Source organism: Moschus berezovskii, chromosome 15 (assembly GCF_049115385.1).
Source record: "Moschus berezovskii isolate FMDL1 chromosome 15, NW_MosBer_1.0, whole genome shotgun sequence".
In the NCBI taxonomy this organism is placed as follows: Eukaryota; Metazoa; Chordata; class Mammalia; order Artiodactyla; family Moschidae; genus Moschus; species Moschus berezovskii.
In genome coordinates, this window is record NC_142474.1 from 52,450,974 (window position 1) to 52,474,420 (window position 23,447).

A 23,447-nucleotide genomic window follows, 5' to 3' on the forward strand; every position below is an offset into this window, starting at 1 on the left:
CTCTCTACATACACATATAAACTACACTTTATATATGCATATAATTGCAATTCTTTGTATCTGACAAGGAAGTGACCTTTTTCATATACTTACCACACACTATGATATGAAACTTAAGGTCCATGAAACACCAAAGAGGAAGATAAATATGTCAACAGTTCATCTGGGCAACAGCAGAGACATTTCTAAGATGTTTTAACTATAAAATCATTATATTTTTATATAAAAATAAATTTGAGTTAGTAATGTTAAATTTAACTTAATGTAATCTGAGATCTTACTAGTTTAATATACAAATGGAATTTTCTCCATGTAAGTAAGGTGATTCAAACAAGACTGATTTGAGGTTTATTTGAAGAGGAAGCTATTTTAAATAAATATTTTTAGAAATTCGGAGGTTTGGCTTGTATTGTGGTAGAAAGTGTGAAATATAAAAAAGGGGGGGATGATTTTCTCATCTAGGAATGATGAAAAGGGATATAAATGAGCAAAGAAAAAATACAAGACTTTTCTCTTCATTTAAAGAAAGAATATTTTTCATTTTAAATCAAGGAACTAAAACTTATTTCTCAATGAATGCATAGGTTTGCTGACCCTCTACCTCCCCAAATTGTACAAATGCCCACAGTAAACCAAGACAACAGATACTGAAAGCTAAAATTGCAAGCTATGAGGAAGTGAAAGGAGGCTTTTCCTTTTCCTGTTGCCCCGATGCTTGAAAATAAATGTCTAAATAGAAGGAAAACATTACCATAAACAATAAAAGGGACAATGAAGAGCATATACGAAATGTCACTAGGTCAATAGCTGGGACCTCATCTTCCTGGATTGAATCTGCTAGTTGAAGGCTTACATTAAATAAAATACTCTTTTGAAAGAAACACAAAGCAAGGACAATGAAATAGTTTGGGAAACTGTAAAACTCTTTAAGAAAGGCATAAATTGTATAAAAGTTTCTTTAAAATCATAATGCATGCTGAAATCAAAAGCATTTTAAATTTCTACAGTAATTTCTCTTTTATAGTTAACTGGAAAAATATATAATTTGCTTTAAGACATAAATTGAAATCAATGAGACTAAAAACTTATTCTAGAAGATACTCAGTTTATCCCTCCAATGCACGTCTAGCCAAGGTGGTGAGTTTTCGTTTTTTGTTTGTTTTTTTAAATGATTACTGGCTCATCATTCATCTTCCATTTAATGATTCATTAAATCATACGTGCAACCAACAACACCTCTGTCAACACCGCGTAAGTGTAAGATGTTATAGCTGAACCCATGAGATCTGTAGCCCCAAGACACTATATGATAACAGATTTAGAAAATACTATTCCTGCAAAGTCCAGGACAAAGATGCTCCTCCATAACTGGAAACAAATACTGCTTTATCTTATGAGAGGGGGGAAGGTTAAATTTTGTTTTCAGACAGCAAATCTTCTAAGACAGAGATTAGACATCAATCAACTTTCATGGGAATCAAACCTTTAGTTATAGGGGAGTTCCTTGGGAATACAGTGGTTAAGATTTTTGTCTTCCAGTGCAGGGAGTGTGGGTTCAATCCCTGATTGGGAAGCTAAGATCCCACATGCTTTGTAGCCAAAAATAAATCAAAATGTAAAACAGAAGCAATATTGTAACAAATTCAATAAAGAGTTTTAAAAAATGGTCCATGTAAAAATATCTTTTAAAAAAATTGAATAAATAAAGGTTATCATAAAAGAGAAATGCATTTACCTCACCCAAGAATGGGAGAGTGGCTCCACTATGAACACAGGAAGACTGTGCGGTTTTGTGTGCATTCAACCAGAAGAGAGGGCCTGTACCAGAGGGGAACTGTAATAATCTAAGGGGCTGAGAAATCAAATTAATTTTTAGTGTGATTTTTAGGAATTAAAAATCAAAAGAGGTAAATAAACACAACTCTTGAAGTCTGGCTTTACAAACTAAGATATTTTTGCAAACTGTACTGTTTTTTTTTTTTTTTTTTTTCACAATAATCCTTGGAATACCGTGATGGTAAGTGGACGTGTAGTCCTGAAAGTTTAGTGGTAAGCAACACTCTTGCCATGCAGATGGTTTCACAACATCCCAGACTGCCTCTGAGGCTCTGCTCCTGCACCCAGCCCTTGGCAGGAGAGCAGAAAACGAGCTCTGACCCATAGAATCTGAATTAGCAAGAGTAAGAAGTTCAGGGGGAAGAAAAGGATGAGCGGAGCTGGCAGCGAGAGGTGTAATGGAAAGAGAAGCAAAGAACTCTTGCTTCTCTGCATTCTTCACCCCACTCTCTGCCTTCCAACACAAGCACCTTCCTCCATCCCACCCAAAATCTGCTGCCCTGTTTTTCTTTTTTGGCTGAATGGCATGGTATGTGGAATCTTAGTTCCCCAACCGAGAACAGATCCCATGCCCCCTGCAGTGGAAGTGCAGAGTCTTAACCATTGGACCACCAGGGAACTCCCGCTGCTCTGCTTCTTAACAGATTCCTGAGCATGGAAAGGACACCAAGCATTTTGATGGCCCCTCCGATCAATATAACACAGTGCAACTTATTTTGCATCATTCCAATAAGACTAATATTTTCATTTTAGAACCCCTTCAAGCATAGACATAACTCACTTCCATTGAAACTATGTTAAATTAAATGATAACTCTTCTTAAGCTGAATTTAAGAAGAGCAGCATTACTATTATTTTCACAGTAAGGAACCCTTTTCATTATATTGACACAAAATTCAGGCATCCCTCCCATCTCTCTCTCTCTATCAAACTTCATGCTGTAGCATTGCTTAAATTTTATTTTTGATCTATAGTTTAGTAAAGGTAAACCATTGGAGGGTTGGAAAATGGGATGACCACCTCTGGAATTAAGTATATACTGTATCATACACAGTATAATCTGCCCTAAAGTCTTAGAAAATAACTAACAGTAACAGTGGAATTTGAAGAGAAGAAGTTTTTAGTGAAAATAAAGGGGTCATTTGATGCAGCCCAGGGATAAGAGTCAGAAGATGTGAGTTGTGGTCTTTAACCAATACAGATTGCTCCCTCCATTAGAAAATGGGGACGGTGACATCTGTACATGGTTGTGCTGGTGTAAGATCTGAGATAATAAATGAGAAATCACATAAAGGAAAAAAATGTTCTAGATATACACAAGGTCTTATCACTAGGCTGCCATATCGAATATCTCAAAATTGTCTTAAAGGTACTTACACTTCAGTGGACAATATCCAAAGAGCCTATCCGTGTCATAATCTGTAGTAGTTCCACACCACAGCCAGCCGTCTGATCGTCCAGCCGTTGTGCACTCCCCGTACCACTTGTTTTCAAACTTGAATGGAAACGCACAGGTGGCCCCGTTGGCATTGCCCAGGAGTGTGTACATGGCTGAAAGAGACACAGCGCTTGCACTTAGAAATGATGTGACTCTCCTGAACACTGCCTTCCCAATCAGAAGGTTACTGCAAGAACTGGTCTTACTCTTCTGATGACACCTCATGCCCCACACAGGGAATTCCCCTGTATTTCCGTTCCCTCTCGACCCCTGTCTTTTGCTGGGTTGATACAGCAGTGTGTCCTCAGGAACAACTCTAGTACCACTTCTGTTCTACTGTCTTTGGCAGTAGGTTTTCCTCTTTGCTCTCGCAAGCCAAAAGTAGTCAGCTCTACTGCCAACTTTGACTTCTGCCTTTCCTCCAAATAGAGAAAAGGCTATTCTTCCTCTTGGTTGAAACTGGAGAATTACTGAATCTCTCCATTGAAAAATAACCCTATTAACTGTGGAATCCAAACACACAGTCAAAACTTCAGTCCCCTCCAACCACTCCTACCAAGACACACTTCACTCGAGTCCCTCAACAATGGCCAAGAAAGGGTAGGAATTCTCATATAAATCTCTGATTCACATCATGGAAAAAAGCACTCAAAACCATTAGATACTATCCATCATCAGTATTTGTCTTTAAAAAAAAAAAAATGAGTCCAAACAGATCAAAATGGGAAGCTCTAGGTTTACCTAGAAAAGGAAGTTGAAACAAATATAGAACCATTGTGGATTATGGTTTGGCTTAAGCAAAAAGGATTAGAGAAGGTCACATCTCCATTAATAACCAAACCACTCATGTAGCTAAATTCTCCAGTATGTTCAGATTATCTCTGGGAGATAATAATCTTCTGTACTGAAATATTTAGTCTCTTGTGACCAGTTGATATTCAGAATTTTTTCTAGATAAGAATACTCTTTTCCTAATTGTTTCACAGATCTATGATTTTTAAAAGTTCTTTAAAGGCATCTTAAAAGTTATTTAGATAATATAACAGTTGTAAAACACATAGCAAGGCACCCAATGTACATAAGGAAAGTGAAGTGAAAGCCACTCAGTCGTGTCCAACTGTTTGTGACCCCATGGATTATACAGCCCATGGAATTCTCCAGGCCAGAATATGGAGTGGGTAGAAGAGTTGACTCACTGGAAAAGACTCTGATGCTGGGAGGGATTGGGGGCAGGAGGAGAAGGGGACAACAGAGAATGAGATGGCTGGGTGGCATCACCGACTCAATGGACATGAGTTTGAGTGAACTCCGGGAGTTGGTGATGGACAGGGAGGCCTGGCGTGCTGTGATTCACGGGGTTGCAAAGAGTTGGACACGACTGAGCTACTGAACTGAACTGAACTGAACTGAGGCTTCCCCTTCTCAAGGGGATCTTCCCAACCCAGGGATCGAAGCCAGGTCTCCCACACTGCAGGCGGATTTTTCACCAGCTGAACCACAAGGGAAGCCCAAGAACACTGGAGTGGGTAGCCTATCCCTTCTCCAGCAGATCTTCCCAACCCAGGAATTGGACCAGGATCTCCTGCATTGCAGGCGGATTCTTTACCAACTGAGCTATTAGGGAATGTACATAAAGAGCATGACAAAAATAAATGACTTACCTCTTTTCCTTTTCTTTTATTCATACTTATCCAGTCTACCTTAAAAAGTAGGTTTATTTTCAATTCCCTCAAAATTACTTTTTTCCCAATTAAAAAGTGAAAGTGAAGTCATTCAGTCGTGTCCAACTCTTTGCGACCCCATGGACTGTAGCCCACCAGGCTCCTCCATTAATAGGATTCTCCAGGCAAGAGTACTGGAGTGGATTGCTATTTCTTTCTCCAGGGGATCTTCCCTACCCAGGGATTGAACCCGGGTCTCCCACATTGTAGGCAGATGCTTTACCGTCTGAGCCACCTAGCTGTTAATAAGTTTAAAATGTGATTCTAAATTTGGTTCCACTAAGCTATAGGATTATTTTCCCAAATCACAGATTGTATCAAAATATGCTGGATTTGTAATAATTATGCCATTGTTCTTTTGTATGAAGTAAACCTGATAAAGACTACCAAGGGCTAGTCTCACTGCTTATTAAAGCAGCCAAGGAATTTTCAGAGCTCAACTTATAAATGCCAATCAAAAATGGCTTTATAAGGACTAATTCAATGTATTCATTTATTTTGTTAAAAATTTTGGCCACAGCACTGGGCATGCTGATCTTAGTTCCCTGACCAGGGATTGAACCCACGCCCCCTGCAGTGGAAGCGCAGTGTCTTCCACTCGTCCCTAACTTGATTTATTAACCAAAGCACTGATGAGGCCAACTTCACTAACAAATCATGACACAGCACTCATTGCCTCTTCCTCTTGTGGTCCACTCTTCCAGACAATCCTCAGATGCTTTCAAATTTACAAAATCTAATTCGACTACTCAAATTAAATCTTTGGTCTCAGACGGTATTCCTCCCCAAGTCTTTTTTAGAGAGACAAAGAATCTCCATACATCCTCTCTGCCTTGTCTTTACTTCTAACATATATTCCAATGAATGGATTCCAAGATCTCTCTGAAAGGCTAGATCATCTAGCAGGAATACCTTAAGTACTGGGAGAGAGTTAGGGAATATGCAAAGTGTGGTCAAGGGACTATTTCCATCCAACCATCCAGGTGTTCATAAAAATAATTCAATAGATCCCTACGCCCTTCCCCCAATATGCTAATTTGAAATCTAGTGAGGGAGGACCTTGGGATCTGTATTTTTAACAAGTTCTCCAAATGTTTCTTAATCACGTTAAAATTTGAGAACCACTGTCTTAAATCCTATGCATACTTTTCTGAAAGCAAACAGAAGATCAGACAGTGTGGGCAGGGAGTGGGAAGGGGATTGCAGAACTTCAGTGATATCTTTTAAAATAAAATAAGAATTCCCATTTTCTAGCACCAAACTTCCTTGTGTTGAATTCCTCAATTAGAACTATTGTCCTATCTGTGAAATTTGACTCAGTCAAGTTTAGTTCACCTTTGTCCTGCCTTACAACTTTCCGTCAAGTTTCTCTTGGAATATTATGCTACTTTGGTTGTCTCTCATACAATTTCCAAATCTACATTATTTTCGAAAAAGACCTCAAGATAACTTTTTTCTGAGCCCTTCTCCTCACTCTTCTTTAATTCATACTTTGTTTTTCTCTTTATAGAACATAGAAGGAAAATGGAAAGATGATAAATCATCATCTTGCAAAGAGCTGAACTCTGATACTCTGCATAGCTGCCATCAGACAAGTTCAACCAAACTTTGCAGCCTCGGTAACATAGTAACTTTGGAAACAGGTTAATCTCTTGTCCCAAAAGGCAAACTCTTTCTCTGACCTTGAGGATGTTCTAGATAGCACTGCACAACAATCAAATGACCCATCCTAGAATGTGGCTACATCATCATCTGACTCAAGAGGCCTTTGTAAAGGACTTCAAGTTCTTTTTTGTTTTATTTTTTCTGTGCAGCTGCCAGAAAATGAAATTTGGCCTAGATGAGAGAAGACTAGATACTCTGATTTTATTTCACCTTGAAGAGCTAAAGGAACCAACTACATATAAAGTTATTTTCTGCCCACTGGTTCTATCACTTTCTAAAATAGCAGACTAAACATGCTAAAGGTTAATTTACAAGCTAATGCCTCTCAGTTCTGCTAAGTTTCTGATTAGTATATAATGTTTCTAAATACCCATAAGGTAACAAATAAATTAGAAACATTTAGAAACCCAAACTGTCAGTGTCAAGATTTTATGCAATCTGAGTTATTAAAAAAGTGCTTCCATGGATCATTTGTTTAGAGATGACTTAAACCAAAGGAAAAGAAACATTTGGTTAAATTCACTTATCATGACAATCACACAGTGTTAAATGCAAGACTCTGAATTAAAGATGACAGTGAAAAGTAATTTCCAAAAACAGTAATAGTTGTTAGGAAAAATTTTAGCAAAAGTTAAAAGAAATGTCTTCCCATTAATCACAAATAGCTAAAGTATCACTCAGGACTTTTTAACTGCTTTTATTCACTCACAGAACACACAATCATTCCAAATTCAAAAGTAATCAATATTTCTAGTACAGACTGAACAAGAATATGCTTATTTTCTTAAATTAGTTATCAAATAAGAGGATGAGAAAAAATGGACAGAAAGACAAAAGAAAAAAAAAATTCCAAGCTTCTTACCTTCATAACCTCTAGAGCACAGATCATCAGTGGTTCCATAAACCTTCCATCTGCTCCATAAACCCGATCCCTTGTAAAGCATAATGTTCTTTTCTTGTCTGTTGCCATAGTTAAAAAATAAGTCTTCTCCCTTGATTCCTAAGAGCGTGTCATTTTTGCACTCCCATTTCTGAAATTCACTCTTGGAGTCACAGGCATACAGAGTGACAGGAACCCAATCAGTTTTTGATGGCACCCCTAAGCATAATTTAAGTGCAATGCTCATGATCTGGGATTCAGACACCCATCGGAATTTCTGAGCTTCGTTGTTCGGGTTGCAGACTGCAGTTTGGACTGCACTAGGAGTTAATGCTTCCACACAACGCTTGTGATCTTCATTGTATATTAAAAATTGCCTAGTGTCTGTTAAAAAAAAAGAAAGGATGTTTAAGTGGATACATAGGATAAAGGCAATATTTTAGGTCAAAAGTTCTCAATGTGAAATAGATAATCAACAAGGACATACTGTATAGCACAGGGAACTCTGCTCAATGTTATATGGCAGCCTGGAAGGAGGGGGAGTTTGGGAGAGAATGGATACATGTATATGTGTGCCTGAGTCCTTTTGCTGCCCACTTGAAACTATCACAACATTGTTTATTAGCTATAAAATAAAAAGTTAAAGAAAAATAAGTTCTCAATTTTTCCATTTCCCTTAAAGACCTGTGATCACAGGAAAAAGGATGAAATTGACTCTGCCTAGGCCAGCTCAGCTCCTCCAGAGGGGTCCCTGAAGCTGTAAAGACTGGATTGAGGGTCCTCTCTCAGGAGTACATGGCTGCCAGCTGCCAGTAATTGACTGGAAATTTTCACGATGTCCTAGTTTGGACAAGGAACCTTAAGAAAAGGCTCAAATGCTTTAAATGCACATGAATTGTAGTGAAGTACACATAAAAGAGGGCTTCTCAGGTGGCGCAGTGGTGAAGAATCTGCCTGCCAACTCAGGAGATGCAAGAGACACAGGTTAGATCCCTGGGTCGGGAAGATCCCCTAAAGGAGGAAATGGCAACCCACTCCAGTATTCTTGCCTGGAGAAATCCATGGACAGAGGAGCCTGGCAGGCTACAGTTCATGGGGTTGCACAGAGTTGGACACAACTGAGCAACTGAACTGAACTGAAGCACTAATAAAAGCATGCTGCTGTTGCTATATTAAAAAGCAGAGACATTACTTTGCCAACAAAGGTCCGTCTAGTCAAGGCTATGGTTTTTCCCGTGGTCATGTATGGATGTGAGAGTTGGACTGTGAAGAAAGCTGATCACCGAAGAATTGATGATTTTGAACTGTGGTGTTGGAAAAGACTCTTGAGAGTCCCTTGGACTGCAAGGAGATCCAACCAGTCCATTCTAAAGGAGATCAATCCTGGGTGTTCATTGGAAGGACTGATGCTGAAGCTGATACTCCAATACTTTGGCCACCTCATGCGGCGAGTTGACTCACTGGAAAAGACTCTGATGCTGGGAAAGGTTGGGGGCGAGAGGAGAAGGGGACGACAGAGAATGAGATGGCTGGATGGCATCACCGACTCTGTGGACATGAGTTTGGGTGAACTCCGGGAGTTGGTGATGGACAGGGAGGCCTGGCGTGCTGTGATTCACGGGGTCACGGAGAGTCGGTCACGACTGAGCGACTGAACTGAACTGAACTGAAGCACGAATACAAGCATGCTGCTGCTGCTAAGTCTCATCAGTCGTGTCCGATTCTGTGTGACCCCACAGACGGCAGTCCAACAGGTTCCTCTGTCCCTGGGATTCTCCAGGTAAGAATACTGGAGAGGGTTGCCATTTCCTTCTCCAATGCATGAAAGTGAAAAGTGAAAGTGAAGTCGCTCAGTCGTGTCCGACTCTTAGCGACCCCATGGACTGCAGCCTACCAGGCTCCTCGGTCCATGGGATTTTCCAGGCAAGAGTACTGGAGTGGGTTGCCACTGCCTTCTCCGATACAAGCATGCACAAACATAAAAGATATCTAATAGAAGAAGAAATAATACTCATCTGAGAAAAACAAATTTGGAGATGAATACAATAAAGTATAAAATTAAATATTTCTGTGTCCTAGAACAGAATTTTGAAGTCTGACTATTCTTAGCCTCTTTGAGATAGATGAAACCTATACACAATTATCCTAATTATAACATTGGGACAGTTTCTTGTGTCTAGAAAAACAATTTTATTTTAGGAATTTTTACCTTCATTTAACGGCCAGCAAATCTGTGATCTAAGAGTCTGCTGGGTAGCCCAGATCTAGGCAATTAGAGAGTTTTTTTGTTTTGTTTCCCACACAACAGTGGGCAACTCAGACATCTAGTATCTGTCATTTCACTGGCATATTCAACTTGACCTTTGTATTAAAAAATGATACAAAATGCATTTGAAAAGTGTAATAATTTGTGAAGTTTGCAGTAAAGGTTGAGTAGGTTAAGTTTTTATATCATTTAAGGTAATATTTATAAGACCAACTTTACAAATAACAGTGTTTTTTTATGCTTGTAATTTGGGGCTGGTACTTTAAATAAATATGTATACATGGTTTATTCTTGTAGTACATAACTGCTATCTGGCAAAACTCAATTTCCTTTTGCCAAAAAAGAAAAGAATAAAAGGAGCTAGTAAGCACATTTTTATCCTTTAAATCACAGTTGAATTTAAGTTTGATCATTTAAAAGTTTTCTTTTTTGTCTATTTTTTAATAGACAAATGAAAGGAATTGACTATTTGGGGGGCACAAATGTAAATTAAACACTTTTTGTGAAGTTTGAGTAAATTCCTTCTACTTAAGAGCTTCTTTCAAAGTGAGCTAGTATACTATTACAGATGTTTGAGGGTTTGGCTAAATGAGCTTGTTTTTTTTTTTTTTTTTTTTTACATTTGATTTCAACTTTATTTTTTTCATTCATTGAAGTATAAGTTGATTTACAGGGAAGCCTGGCATGCTGCAGTCCATGGGGTCACAAAGAGTGAGACATAACTTAGCAACTGAACAACAAATAGATTTACAATACTGTGTTAATTGCTGCTACAACAAAGTGATTCAGTTATATATACATATACTCTTTTTTACATTCTTTTCCTTTATGGCTTATCCCAGAATATTAAATATAGTTCCCTCTGCTATATAGTTTATCTACCTCTATTGTTTATCTATCCTCTATACAATAGTTTACATGAGCTCACCCCAGTTTTAATCAGGTCATCCCAGTGAAACTATCAAATAATCATAGTACCACTAAGAGAGTCCTTTGCTGTTTACAAAGCACTTTCACAAGCCAAATTCTATCTACCGTCCTCAACACCCCTGTGGGCTTGGCTACACTTGATCTACTCTGAGATCAGTCTTGGACCATCAACTTTGAGGTCATAATGGACCTTTGCCTCAAAAGATTATGTTCTCTTGCCATATCAGCTCTTGTCTAGACTTGGTAGAGACCTCCTGCCTCTGTCTTGCCTGGGTTCCTAATTCAGAGCTACTTTGAACCTCTGCCTAGATTCCTTGGCTGGGTTCCGCATATCTGCTGGTTCCACTTCTTGGAATCGGGACTCACTAGAGACTGAATTCAGAACATCTGCTTCTGTTGGCATATTTGGAGTTGACGTCTGTCAACAGAACATGCAGTGTCAATGCTATCTCCTCCCATCTAACTGAAGTCCTTCCCAAGCTTGATCTTTGTGTGGCAACATGAGTAACTTTGTGCATTGGTACTACAATTAAAATTTTAATAATATTGTGTTTTGCTCACAGTAAAAACCAGGAAATAGGAAGATAAAATGTTCTTTAAATGGATAATGTACCATACACAAATTTATATCTGGCTAGAAGGGTACTGAACTATGAAAATGTTGCCATAGATATTTGTAGACTCATCTATATTGACCTTTACATTTAATTTGTGTTGGCCATTGCACCTATTATTTCTTCTCTAGACTTCTCTTCCACATTACACATAGTTTTGCTTAGTATCATCCTGATGGAATCTATCTTCCACCTTCTACTTCAGTCATTTGATTGTATTGTTGAGTGGCCAACATTTACTGTCTAAATTCAGTCAACCAACCAGCTGGTAACCAGCCATTTAAATTGTTTAGAAGTCTATACGCAAGAATAGCATTCCTCTTTCAGAGATTTTTATACTTCCTTGAGTTTTATTTCATGTATTTAATTTTCATCTGTAGTTCCATCTTAACTTTAACTATGATGGCATTTCATGAGCAAACATCCAACATTCTTTTTTATTAATGGCACCATCATCCATCTAGATCTATAAGCCAAAGACCTAGAAGTCATTTAGATTCTCAGCTTTCCTTCACTTTCTAGGACAAAATTATAATCTGTTGGCTGTCTCCAAAAATGTACCACAATGGTTACTTTTATGTGTCAAATTGGCTGGGCCATAGGATCAAAATAATTGGTCAAACACCTGTCTGGATGTTGCTATGAAGGTTGTTTGCAGAAGATTTTTGGGTTTTGTTCTAGTTCTAGAAGATTAACATCTAAATCAGTAGACTTTTAGTAAAGCAGATTATACCCCATACTGTGGATGGGCCTCACCTAATCAACTGAAGGCCTTCAGAGAAAACAGGCTGAGGTCACCCAGAGAAGTGGAAATTCTATCTCGAGACTATCTTTGGACCTGAACTGCAATATCCACTCTTTCTTGAGTTACCAACATGCCGACCTACCCCTGTAGATTTTGGACTTGTCAGCATCCACAACTGCATGAGGCAATTCCTTAAGATAAATCCCTCTCAAAAAATATTGATAGATGATAGGTAGAGAGATAGGTAGGTAGACAGAAAGACAGGCAGAGGTAGACACACACACACACACACACATTCTATTGGTTCTGTTTCTCTGGAGAACCCAACTAATACATATTCCCTAAGCCAGTCTTTTCTCTACATCTCCACTACCATACCCCAGACCAAGCCACCATGGTCTTGCTCTGATTTTCCTCTGTTTGAAATGGAATCAATAGAGATAATGCCTAATCTCCCAGTTTCCTGGGTGAGACAGGCTTAACATGTCACCTGACCCCAGACTGCAAAACCTACTTGATGCCATGAAATGTTTCTACTTGGCCATATAAAAAGGTCAAATTTCTCTGTTTCTGCAGTCTCTTTAGTAGATTGCCAATACATGTTTCACATTCCGCTTGAAGACTTATTCAATAATAAAATTATTTTCTTTTTCTTTTACTTTTGGGGAGAGGTTTTCCAGGATGGAAGAGATTTTGTTTTTTACCATATCTCTTCCCAAGTGTAAACCCTTCACGAAGACCACTGCACACACAGGAACAAAGCCCTCCAGTCTCCATGTCACAGCTCACTAGATGCGACACCATCCAGGGGAGCTGCTCCTACTCCCACCTCCTCCCACCCTTGCTCACACTCACCACCTCCCAGCCACAAAGTCCTTCTGTTCCTCAAAAACTTGAAGCTCATTTTCACTTTACAGACTCTATATTTCAAGTTCCCTCTTCTTGAGACACTCATTAAGGTTCCAACTCAATTGCCAACTCCTTAGTGAGCTAACGACTCTAATTTTACTCTTTTATTTTCTATATAATATTAATAACCACCTTAAAATATATATTTTAATAAATTTGTTTACTTTTGTTTTGTCTGTGTCCCTACTGGAATGTAAATTCCCTGAGTAGAAAGACTTATCTTTCCAATCCAGCACCATATTCTCTCTTTTCAGAGCATAATAGTCCCTCAACAAGTATTTGTTGAATGAATAAAGGAATAGTTATTAAACTTGAAGCATCTCCTGACTGTTAACCCAGGTACTTTCTTTTATTTAATGCTTGATTCAAGATGATGGATCTATTTCATACGACTTTTTACCCTGAAAGTTTATTTTTCCCAAAGAGCAATTTATAAATGTTTATATTTATAACAGAAGTAATTGCAAATGAAAAGCTTCTATTTCAATACAAATTTATCTCTTCTTATTTCCTTTATTTATCTGGGACACTAGGAAGCAGTGCAAGTTTGATGTTGCTTCTGCCAGACAATATGAGGAAATGTAAAATTATCGCTTTATGATTCTGTGTTCATACATTACTCTTCTCCTGGACACGTCAACATGTGAGTTTTGCTTGTATCACTGTCTCTGTGCAATGTCTCTGATTTAAAATGGTATCTGTTTTCCTCTGAAAGTGACTCAAGACCTTGACCAAAAGACAGCTTATGGCATTTTTGTCGCTATGAACCAGACCAATGTTTTATTTGGATAAACATTCAATTTTTGTTGTCTATACGATGTTTTTGTAAGAGAACTATTGCAAAGCTGAACAATGAGAATAGATGGTACTTATACATCAGAAATGTATTTACCGAATTGACAAGACCAGCCATCCATCTTAATTCAGTCTTACTAATCTCTTATTTTTCAACAAATAGATACCAGGCACCCTGCTGGTGACAATGCAAAGACAAACTAGAGACAAGTTCCCTGATATACGGAGCCCACACTTCAAGGGGAGAAATATTAAAAGTCAAAATACATTTAGGAAAGAAGAAGCTTCCATGCAATGTCTCAGGTTAAAAATGGCTGAAGTCTGGCCATAAAAAGGAAAGAAGTTGGGTCATTTGTGGAGACGTGGATGGGCCTGTGAAAGTGTTAGTTGCTCAGTCATGTCCAACTCTTTGTGACCCCATGGACCATAGCCTCTGTCCATGGAATTCTTCAGGCAAGAATATTGGAGTGGGTTCCATTCCCTTCTCCAGGGGATCTTCCCAACCCAAAGACTGAACCTGGGTCTCCTGCATTACAGGCAGATTCTTTAACCATCTGAGCCACCAAGGATGGTCCTAAAGACTATCATACAGAATGAAGTAAGTCATAAAGAAAAAAAACAAATATATATTGATGCACATATGTGAAATCTAGGAAAAATGGTATAGATGATCTTATTTATAAAACAGAGACAAAGATGCAGAGAACAAATGTGTGGACACCAGCGCGGGAAAGGGAGAGTGGGTGGGATCAACTGGGAGACTGGGATTGACATGTATACACTACTGTGTACAAAATAGGTAACTTTTGAGAACCTACTATATAGCTTAGGGAACTTTACTCAATTCTCTGTGGTGACCTAAATAGAAAGGAAATCCAAAAAAGAGGGGACATATGTATATGCATGGCTGGCCTACTCTGCTGTAATAGCAGAAACTAACACAACATTGCAAAACAACTATATTTCAATAAAAATCAATTTTAAAAAATAGCCAAAGCCTGGATATCCAACATCACGGATACAAATGTTCTTTTAAGCACATTTTAACTGTTTTAAATGATAACACTGAGCAAGTCATTAAATTTCCAAAGTGAAAGTGAAAGTTACTCAGTCATGTCTGACTCTTTGCAACCCATACAGTCCATGGAATTCTTCAGGCCAGAATACTGGAGTGGGTAGCTGTTCCCTTCTCCAGTGGATCTTCCCAACCCAGGAATCAAACTGGGGTCTCCTGCATTGCACGAGAATTCTTTACCAACTGAGCTACCAGGGAAGTTCAAATTTCCAAATTTACTGGCAAAGAAAGTTAGGCTATTAAAGGTGACAATTTAGAGATATAACTGTCATAGGCTGTATTTCCTTATACATCTTTAGACTTTCCCTACCATCATTAAATAAAATGCTGACATGAAAACATAAAAGCTAATAACTTGTGGAAGACAGGGAAGCTGGATAAGAGGAAAGTAAATGGGTATTTTGTAGTGGATGCTGCCAGAAACCCATTTATTTCTCCTGCTTTTTGCTATTTCAGTGAGCACCAGCTCCATTCCCCAGGGGAAGCCCCATATCTCTGGGCCTGGGGATGTTTTTCTGACCATCAGAGCCTCCTTCACCCACTGCAAAGACCAGAAGGGTCAGAGAACGAACACCTCCTAGGAGCAACCCTTTACTAGTGACCAGTGGGTGTTGGAGGAATGAACAGCCCTAATTCTTACACCAAGGAAGGATGATTCTGAGACACACATTCTACCTTGTCACCCAGGGTACCCAGGAAGACTGAGCTCATCTCCCCACAGGGCTCACTTGCTCCTTCACCCACCCTGGACCAGCTGGCTCCCTCTGGTCTCACGGCCCCCTCCTCAGCCAGTTTTTCCCAAGTTTTTTCCCACCCTTGGGAAAAAAGTCATTGTCAGAGGCCAAGTCAAGTCATTGTCAAGTCATTGTCAGAGGTCACCATCTTGCAGCAACCAAACCAATAATCTGTTCGTTAGTCCCTGTAAGTGAAGGTGCACCCCACAAGTGTGTCTCCAAAGAACTGAAGTTAAGCTAATAAATATTTATTTTTGTAAATGTATTAGTTTAAAATAAATATTTATTATGCACTTACTATACACAAGGACTTCCCTAGAGACTCAGTCAGTAAAGAATCTATCTGTAATTCAGGAAACTCAGATTCAGTCCCTATGTCGGGAAGATCCCCTGGAGAAGGAAATGGCAACCCACTCCAATATTCTTACCTGGAGAATCCCACGGACACAGGAGCCTGGTGAACTACAGTCCATGAGGTCACAAAGAGCCGGACATGACTGAGGGACTAAACCATCACTAACACACACACACACACAAACTATAACAATTGCTGGGGGCAAGGGGGAAACTAAGGATCACATGATTAGGTTTAGTGATACTGAACAAAAGGATAAAGAAAAATTGAAAATGATTTTATTTTCCTCTTAGATCCTTCATTTGTTCATCAAATATCCAGAGAACCTACCATTTTAAGTCACCACATTTGGCTATTGGTGATTCCCAAGTGGCTCAGTGGTAAAGAATATGCCTGCCAATGCAGGAGACACAGGTTTGATCCCTGGGTCAGGAAGATCTACCAGAGAAGGAAATGGCAACTCACTCCAATATTCTTGCCTGGGAAATCCCATGGACAGAGGAGACTGGCAGGTGACAGTCCATGGGGTCCCAAAAGTCAGACACGACTTAGAGACTAAACAACAACAGCAGCAACAATTAGGCTATTGGGGGAGGTGCAAGTATTAATCCAATACGGACTATGACCTCAAGGAGAAAACAGAGTCTGGGAGTAAGTAAGGAACGCTGCCAACTTCCTGCCTCCCTCTCTAAAGATAGGAATACCGACTCTCTTCCTGGATTCATTCACCCCCATCTCAGGAGCTCTCCCGCCACCTGCTGATCCCCAGACTTATATCCTGGATTCCACTCCCAGCTGCCACTTCATTCACCATCCTTCCCTTTCTCTCCTAATCTTCAACCTCAAAAACTCAGCCTCTCTGCCAACTTCAAGACAAGCAAAACATGTAGGTAAGAAGCCTAGACTACACAATTTTTCCTCTTCTACTCATAACCAGGCAAATTAATTTTTATGCATTGTGTCCACCTGACTGTGATGTAATTGGAGCGCTACTGCTTACTGAGTGACCTTGGTCAAGTATCTAAACTACTCCGTGCTGCCTTTTCCCCCTGAAGAATGAGGAAGAAAGTACAGGAGCTGCTGGTCGTGTGAAATTTAAATTAGATCATCTAAACAAAGCGCTGAGAACAGTTCCTGACACACAGAAATTGCTTGATACATATTAGCATATTCTTATCATTAACTGGGGAAAATCAATATTGTAAGCAATGTGAAATGGTCCAGAAAAGGATGAAACTAGAAAAAAACAGAGAACTGTTACAAAGAGACAGACAGAAGGATAGAGACCCCAGAGTTCCCATGTGATGTGTTGGAAAGAAGCATGTGTTTGCAGGCCAGCAAACTTGCAATCAAATGTTGGTTCCACCAAGTCCTAGCTCTGTTGCCTCAGTTAAATTAATCATTCTAGCCTCACTTTCCTGATCTGTCAAATGGGATAATAATGCTCTCTGATATGTTTAGATATACATATTTACAGATAATTTAAGCAAAGCACCCAGAAAATCATTTTGCAGACAGTGAACCCTCAAGGGTTACTGGCCCCTTTCCTATCTCCAAGCAAAAAATGTAAATAATTGATGCAAAAAGAGGGACTAAGCCCTTTTTTGACATACTGCTGTTCTGAAGCACGCTTATGTCTTTCCTGATCAATACACTCCAGCTAGTAAATTACTTCTACTTCTTAGCCTCAGAACCAGAAGACCACAATCAAGAACTGGTCAGGTCCTTACTGGCTAGCTGACTTCTGAGCCTGTTTCCTCATGTAGTAAAAGGTGGATGACATTAATAACACCCAATCAACCCATCTCATGGCTTCCCTGGTGGCTCAGACTATAAAGCATCTGCCTCCAATGCGGGAGACCTGGGTTCTACCCCTGGGTCAGGAAGATCCCCTAGAGAAGGAAATGGCACTCCAGTACTCGTGCCTAGAAAACCCCATGGATGGAGGAGCCTGGTGGGCTACAGTCCATGGGGCGCAAAGGGTCAGACATGACTGGGCAACTTCACTTTCACTTTCAACCCATCTCATAGGGTTGTTGTAAGGATCTGATTAAGGATCTGAAAGCAATTAATTGAAGTGGGTAAGGATCTGAAAGGGTTCTGTAACCTTAACTTGGTTTATAATCACAAGAATTTGTCACACAGTAAGGGCTTCCCAGGTTGCTCAAGTGATAAAGAATCTGCCTGCCAAAGAGTCACAGGAGATACAGGTTCAATCCCTGAGTTTGGAAAATCCCCTAGACGAGGTAATGGCAACCCACTCCAGTATTCTTGGCAGGATAACCCCATGGATAGCGGAGCGTAGAAGGCTACAGTCCACGGGTTCATTGAGAGTCCAACACAATTGAAGCAACTGAGCACACATGCACATCCTACAATGTCTCCTATGCCAGTTTCAGTTCTTTTTCAAAGGTTACTTGCCTCCCTATCTCCTACTCTCAATTTTATTCTAACTGATTTCCATGAGTTCCCTCTATGGATCAGTGTAACTATATGATGTTTCCATTCAACAATGCTTGATGCTCACCAAGAGGCAAGAGGACCCTGTTATTCTCACACTGATATCAGTTTTGTTCCTTCTCTGCCATGCAGACAACACACCACTTAACAGGCTACATTCCTTCTGTTCAGCTCCCCTAGTGGCTCTGTGACCTCCTGGTTCTCCTTCAGCTGCTCAAGATTCAGTGTCAGAAACCAGGTTTCAGGAACACCTGTCATCACTGTGATCTCAACATCCCTTTAACTGAGGTAGAGTGTGTTTGATTCTTTTTTTTTCCCCTTACAGGATGCCTTCCATATTTTGTTTTTTAAAATGTATTTTATTGAAGTATAGTTAATTTACAATGTTCTGTTAGTTTCTTCTGTACAGCAGTGACTCAGTTATACATATATACACTCCTTTTCATATTATTTTCCACTATGGTTTATCCCAGGACATTGGATATAGTTCCCTGTGCCATACAGTAAGGCCTTGCTGTTTATCCATTCTCTATATAATAATTTGCATCTATCAATCCCAACTCCCGGTCCACCCCTCCCTCATTACCCCTGCCCGCGGTAACCACAAGTCTGCTCTCTGTGTCTGTGAGTCTGTCTCTGTTTCATAGATGGGTTCATTTTTTTCATACTTCATATTCCACATATAAGTGATATTATATGGTTTTTGTGTTTCTCCTTCTGACTTACTTGAAGTGTATTTAATTCTTTAACACTCACATTTAACCAGCAGTGATTCTTTCTACCTAGAAATTAGGTCCAACAACCTAAGAAGGCACTGAAATGTCAAACAAAGCAATTGTCTTCTTACCTGTATCTGCAATATCCTACATCGACAGATCTTCAACTCAGAGAAAAAAAATCAGAAGTCATTTTGGACAATAACAAGAAAAACAGACAACTGTAAGAACAGCTGAAGAAAGAAAGGACAAAAACTTGGTTTTGTTCAACAATGTCAGAAAGTATGTGTTTAATCTGGTACCAAAACAAGGCACATGTATAGAGGAAGAAATAAGAGACTAGAAATAAAGAAAAGATTTAAAGAGAAAGGAAGAATGAAGGAAAAATATAAAATTAAAGGAAAATTTTATGAAAACTAGTAAGGTAGCGGTCAGTGGGCAACTGTTCCTCAAAGACATCCTAGATTAGTATTAAAATCAATCTAAAGGAATAATTTGGGAGCTTGGGATAGATATGTACATGCTGCTGTATTTAAAATGGACAACCAGCAAGGTCCTACTGTATAGAACAGGGGACTCTTTTCAATGTGAGGTGGCAGCCTGGATGGGAGGGGAGTAAGGGAGAGAATAGCTAAGTCCTTTTGCTGTCCACCTGAAACTATCACAACATTGTTAATTGGCTATACTCCAAAAAAAAACAAAGTTTTTAAAAAAATGAATGTAAAAATATCCCAGTAAGCTTTATATTGATAAATGTTGACTAATAATATTTTGGATACACTGGTTTATATAATACATATTCATAAAGTCAGTGTCACCGTTTTTTTTTTTTTTTCTATACCTTTTTAAACATGGCTACATAATGTGGCCAATGATATTTCTATCGAGAAGTGTCAGGTTAGAGTACAGGTCTCATTCAGGGTCTGTCTGAAGACCTTTAGTGACAGAAAACTTTCTCCTACGCAGAACATTCTATTTGAGACAGTGAAACCTTTAGAAGATTGTCACTGGTCTTAGTTTTAACCTTTGGGGTCACGAAGAATATATTAGTCCTCTTGCACAAGACTGTCTTTCAATGAAGACCAGAGTGATATGGAGCCTGCTATCCCGTCATCCTTCTCCTTACTCACTAAGAGATGTGCTTTGTAGCCAGGACTCAGGTTAAATAAAAGCTTCCCTGGTGACCCGCCTGCATACGCAGGAGACTCAGGTTCTATCCCTGGGTCAGGAAGATCCCCTGGAGAAGGAAATGGCAACCCACACTAATATACTTGCCTGAAAAATTCCACGAACAGAGGAGCCTGGCAGGGTTACAGTCCATGGGGTTGCAAACTTGACTTAGTGACTAAACAAAAACAACAGGGACAATATCTCCTCAGACTTCAGGACTCCTTCCTCTGTATTGTTTCTTGGAAAACCTTTCCTTTAAATGCTAATTATCCTGCTTACACTGAGCTATTGATTGCTACCATGGGGGGAAAAAGTCATGGTTATTAGGAACTATTTAGGAACTATTATGAGTCATACTGTGTTCTAAATATTTTACATAGTTTAACTCATTGAGTCATTGCAACAACTGATGGGACAGTAATATGATGCTCCTTAGTTTATATACTAAGAAAGTTTATAATTAAGGCACAAAGAAATTAAGTAGCAGGGGCCAGGTACAAACTATACTGCCTTTGCTTGTGTTTTTATCATCTCTACTATTTCATGGTCATGCCAATTTGTTTTCTGTGATCGAACACTCTCCCTGGAAAGCTTCCTGGTGGTCAGGAGTTTCTGTCTCATCCACGATCCCCTCTCCCCGCACCTGCCTCCAAAATGTCGGCAGGGCATGGAGCACCCTTGGCACAGGGTGGGCAAGGTCGTATTTGCTGATTTGGGAAAAATGAAGGGGGATCAGAAATCCAAAATTTCAAAGCTGAAATCCCATCTATTTCATCTCAAAAGAGAACTGGGAATAAACATTCCTCCAGATGCTCTCAGCTCTCCTTCCGAGGGTAAAGCAAGATGTGTTTAAAGAAATAGAAGAGAGAGACTTCCTACTGTCTTCAGGCTTCCAGAAAGCTCTGAGTCCGGTCCTCATGAGTTATCATCCATTTCCCAGAAAAAAAAAAAAGAAAAGGAAGGGATGGAAGAATAGGAATAAATCAGTTTGAACAACTTAGAAGTGAGAGAAGGATTGATGTAGAACACCTAAGGATGAACTGTCTAGTAATAAAAACTAGGACTTATCAAAATGGTTCATTCACTGCTGAGTGAAGTAAGTCAGAGAAAGACAAATATCATATGATTTGCTTACACATGGAATCTAAAAGGGGATACGAATGAACTTACCTACAAGACAGAAATAGTCAGTGATACAGCAAATACAAATTATGGTTACCAGAGCGTAAGGGGGCGGGGGGTGGGGGGTGTGTAGGGTTACACTGGGAGATTGGGATTGATGTATACACAGTACTATGTATAAAACAGATAACTAATAAGAAAGTGCTGTGTAGCACAGAGAACTCTACTCAATACTCTGTAATGACCTATATGGGAAAAGACTGTAAAAAAAGAGGGGATGTATGTATATGTATAACTGATCCCAATTGCTGTACACCTGAAACTAACACAACACTATAAATCAACTACAATTTTAAAAAAAAAAATGTTTTTTTAAAGGTGCATTCACAGAAAAAATATGAGTTGTAAAACTCTCATGAAATCTTTGTGGGGGGACTATCTGTGACCCATCCTTAGACCTACGATGAAGAGAGACACCAGCGTTGCCCTCATTTCGGTCAAAAACTCTCAGAAGAGATGGGTTGAGGGTTAGATAGAAATTGAAAACAAGAATTCGCCAACCGGAGCAGAAATCACTCTAGGAGTATGTAGCAGTGAAGGGGCAGTGGGAGACGAGAGAAGAGATAAGAGGAAGGCAGGGTTCCGAGGGGCTCAGATCTGGCAGCCCCCCTGACCCGAGGAGCCGCTGCCTCCTCTCAGTCCCCAGCTTCCAGGCCTGGGGACCGGGAGGAGCTTCCTGCAGAGCCGGTGGTGCTACAGCCCGGCTTCCTCCTCCACGCAGGTGTGGAAGGAATCCCTTAACACTCTCCCCCAAAGGAGGTGTATCATAGACCCCAGGCCCCAAGTCAGGAAGCTCACACCTCCTTAGCCGACTTACCCAGGAGCTGCACGGCTACCGGAAGCAGAGAGAGGAGAGGCAGGAGTGGGGACGGCCACATGGTCCAGAGTTTATCCTTTTCTTCCACGGATGGAGAGAAGAGAGCGGGGAGGACCAGGTCAGTGAGCCCCCAGCTGTCCCTGCCCGCTCCGCCCTTCTCAGAACTGCCCAGCTGAAAAGGAGCGTGGCGGAAGCGCCCACTTTTAAAGGGCTTCTGAAATTAGGGAAAACCTCCAATAAGGAGATATCCTGTCACATGAGGGTGGTTGGAAAAACAGGAATTCAAAGTTACAACTTTGCTTTGTAAGCTAACTTCTGAGAAGAGCAGACACAGAGGAAGGGAGAGAGGGACACGTGTGGGAGAGAGATGAGGAAGAGGGTGGAGGCGACCGGGCGCCTGTGAGAACCTAGGAGTCAGGGCCGGCCTGCTGGGAAAGGGGGGAAGTGAAACAGCGCTGGACCTCCGGGCTCTGCTGGGATGCGGGGGAGGGCAAGCTGGAGGCCACTACCTGGGCTGGAAAAGTGAGATTCTCTCTGGGGAGCGGCTGAATCCGGGGACCTTCAGCAGACAAGCCCTGGAACGTAGTGGAGACGGCAGGCAATAAAGAGGACAGTTTGCTGGATTTCCTTAGCAGTCCAGTGTTTAAGACTCTGGCCTTTCAACACAGAGGGGGCACAGGTTCAATCCTTGGTCAGGAAATTAAGATTCCCACATGCCACATGGTGCCCCTCCTCCAAAAATGATAATTTTAAAAATCCTGAATTATAGCAATATGGCATTACATCTAAAATAATAAACTATTTTTTAAAGGATAGTTTTCTGGTGGAAATGTCTTCTTAAGGGCTGAAATGGATCCCCTCCCACTCTGCGTATTCAATGTTTAGTTTCCTTTTTTCTTTGAAAGCTTCGAAAGTGGCTTCATATGGAGCTTTGTTCCTTTCAGCTAGAAGAAGAGTAAAATAGAGACTAAGCTTAAGAAAGAAGCTCAGTTGTAACAGGAAGGAGAAAGTTCTAGAAGTCTTTTTCTAGAAAGTTCTCAAGAGATCCAGAGAAAACACTGACAGGACTTGGAGTAAAGTCCCACTGCCCATCCTTAACAATAGTGATCCTCTTCAGGTTTACAAGGGTCGTCTTGCCA

General features: G+C 40.1%; 1 protein-coding gene across 2 annotated transcripts in view; it reads right to left on the reverse strand.

Annotated features, from left to right (window-relative positions):
* MRC1 (mannose receptor C-type 1) overlaps positions 1-22,605 on the reverse strand; it is a 124,612-nt gene extending 102,007 nt beyond the window's left edge. For both annotated transcript variants that reach the window (XM_055429510.2, XM_055429502.2), the window contains exons 1-3: positions 22,309-22,605; positions 7,523-7,924; positions 3,214-3,387 (exon numbers count right to left, since the gene is read on the reverse strand). In XM_055429510.2, the coding sequence (XP_055285485.1) occupies positions 3,214-3,387; positions 7,523-7,924; positions 22,309-22,369 (637 nt within the window). In that variant the 5' untranslated portion in view covers positions 22,370-22,605. The remainder of the gene's footprint in view (positions 1-3,213; positions 3,388-7,522; positions 7,925-22,308) is intronic.
* Positions 22,606-23,447: the final 842 nt, after the last annotated feature.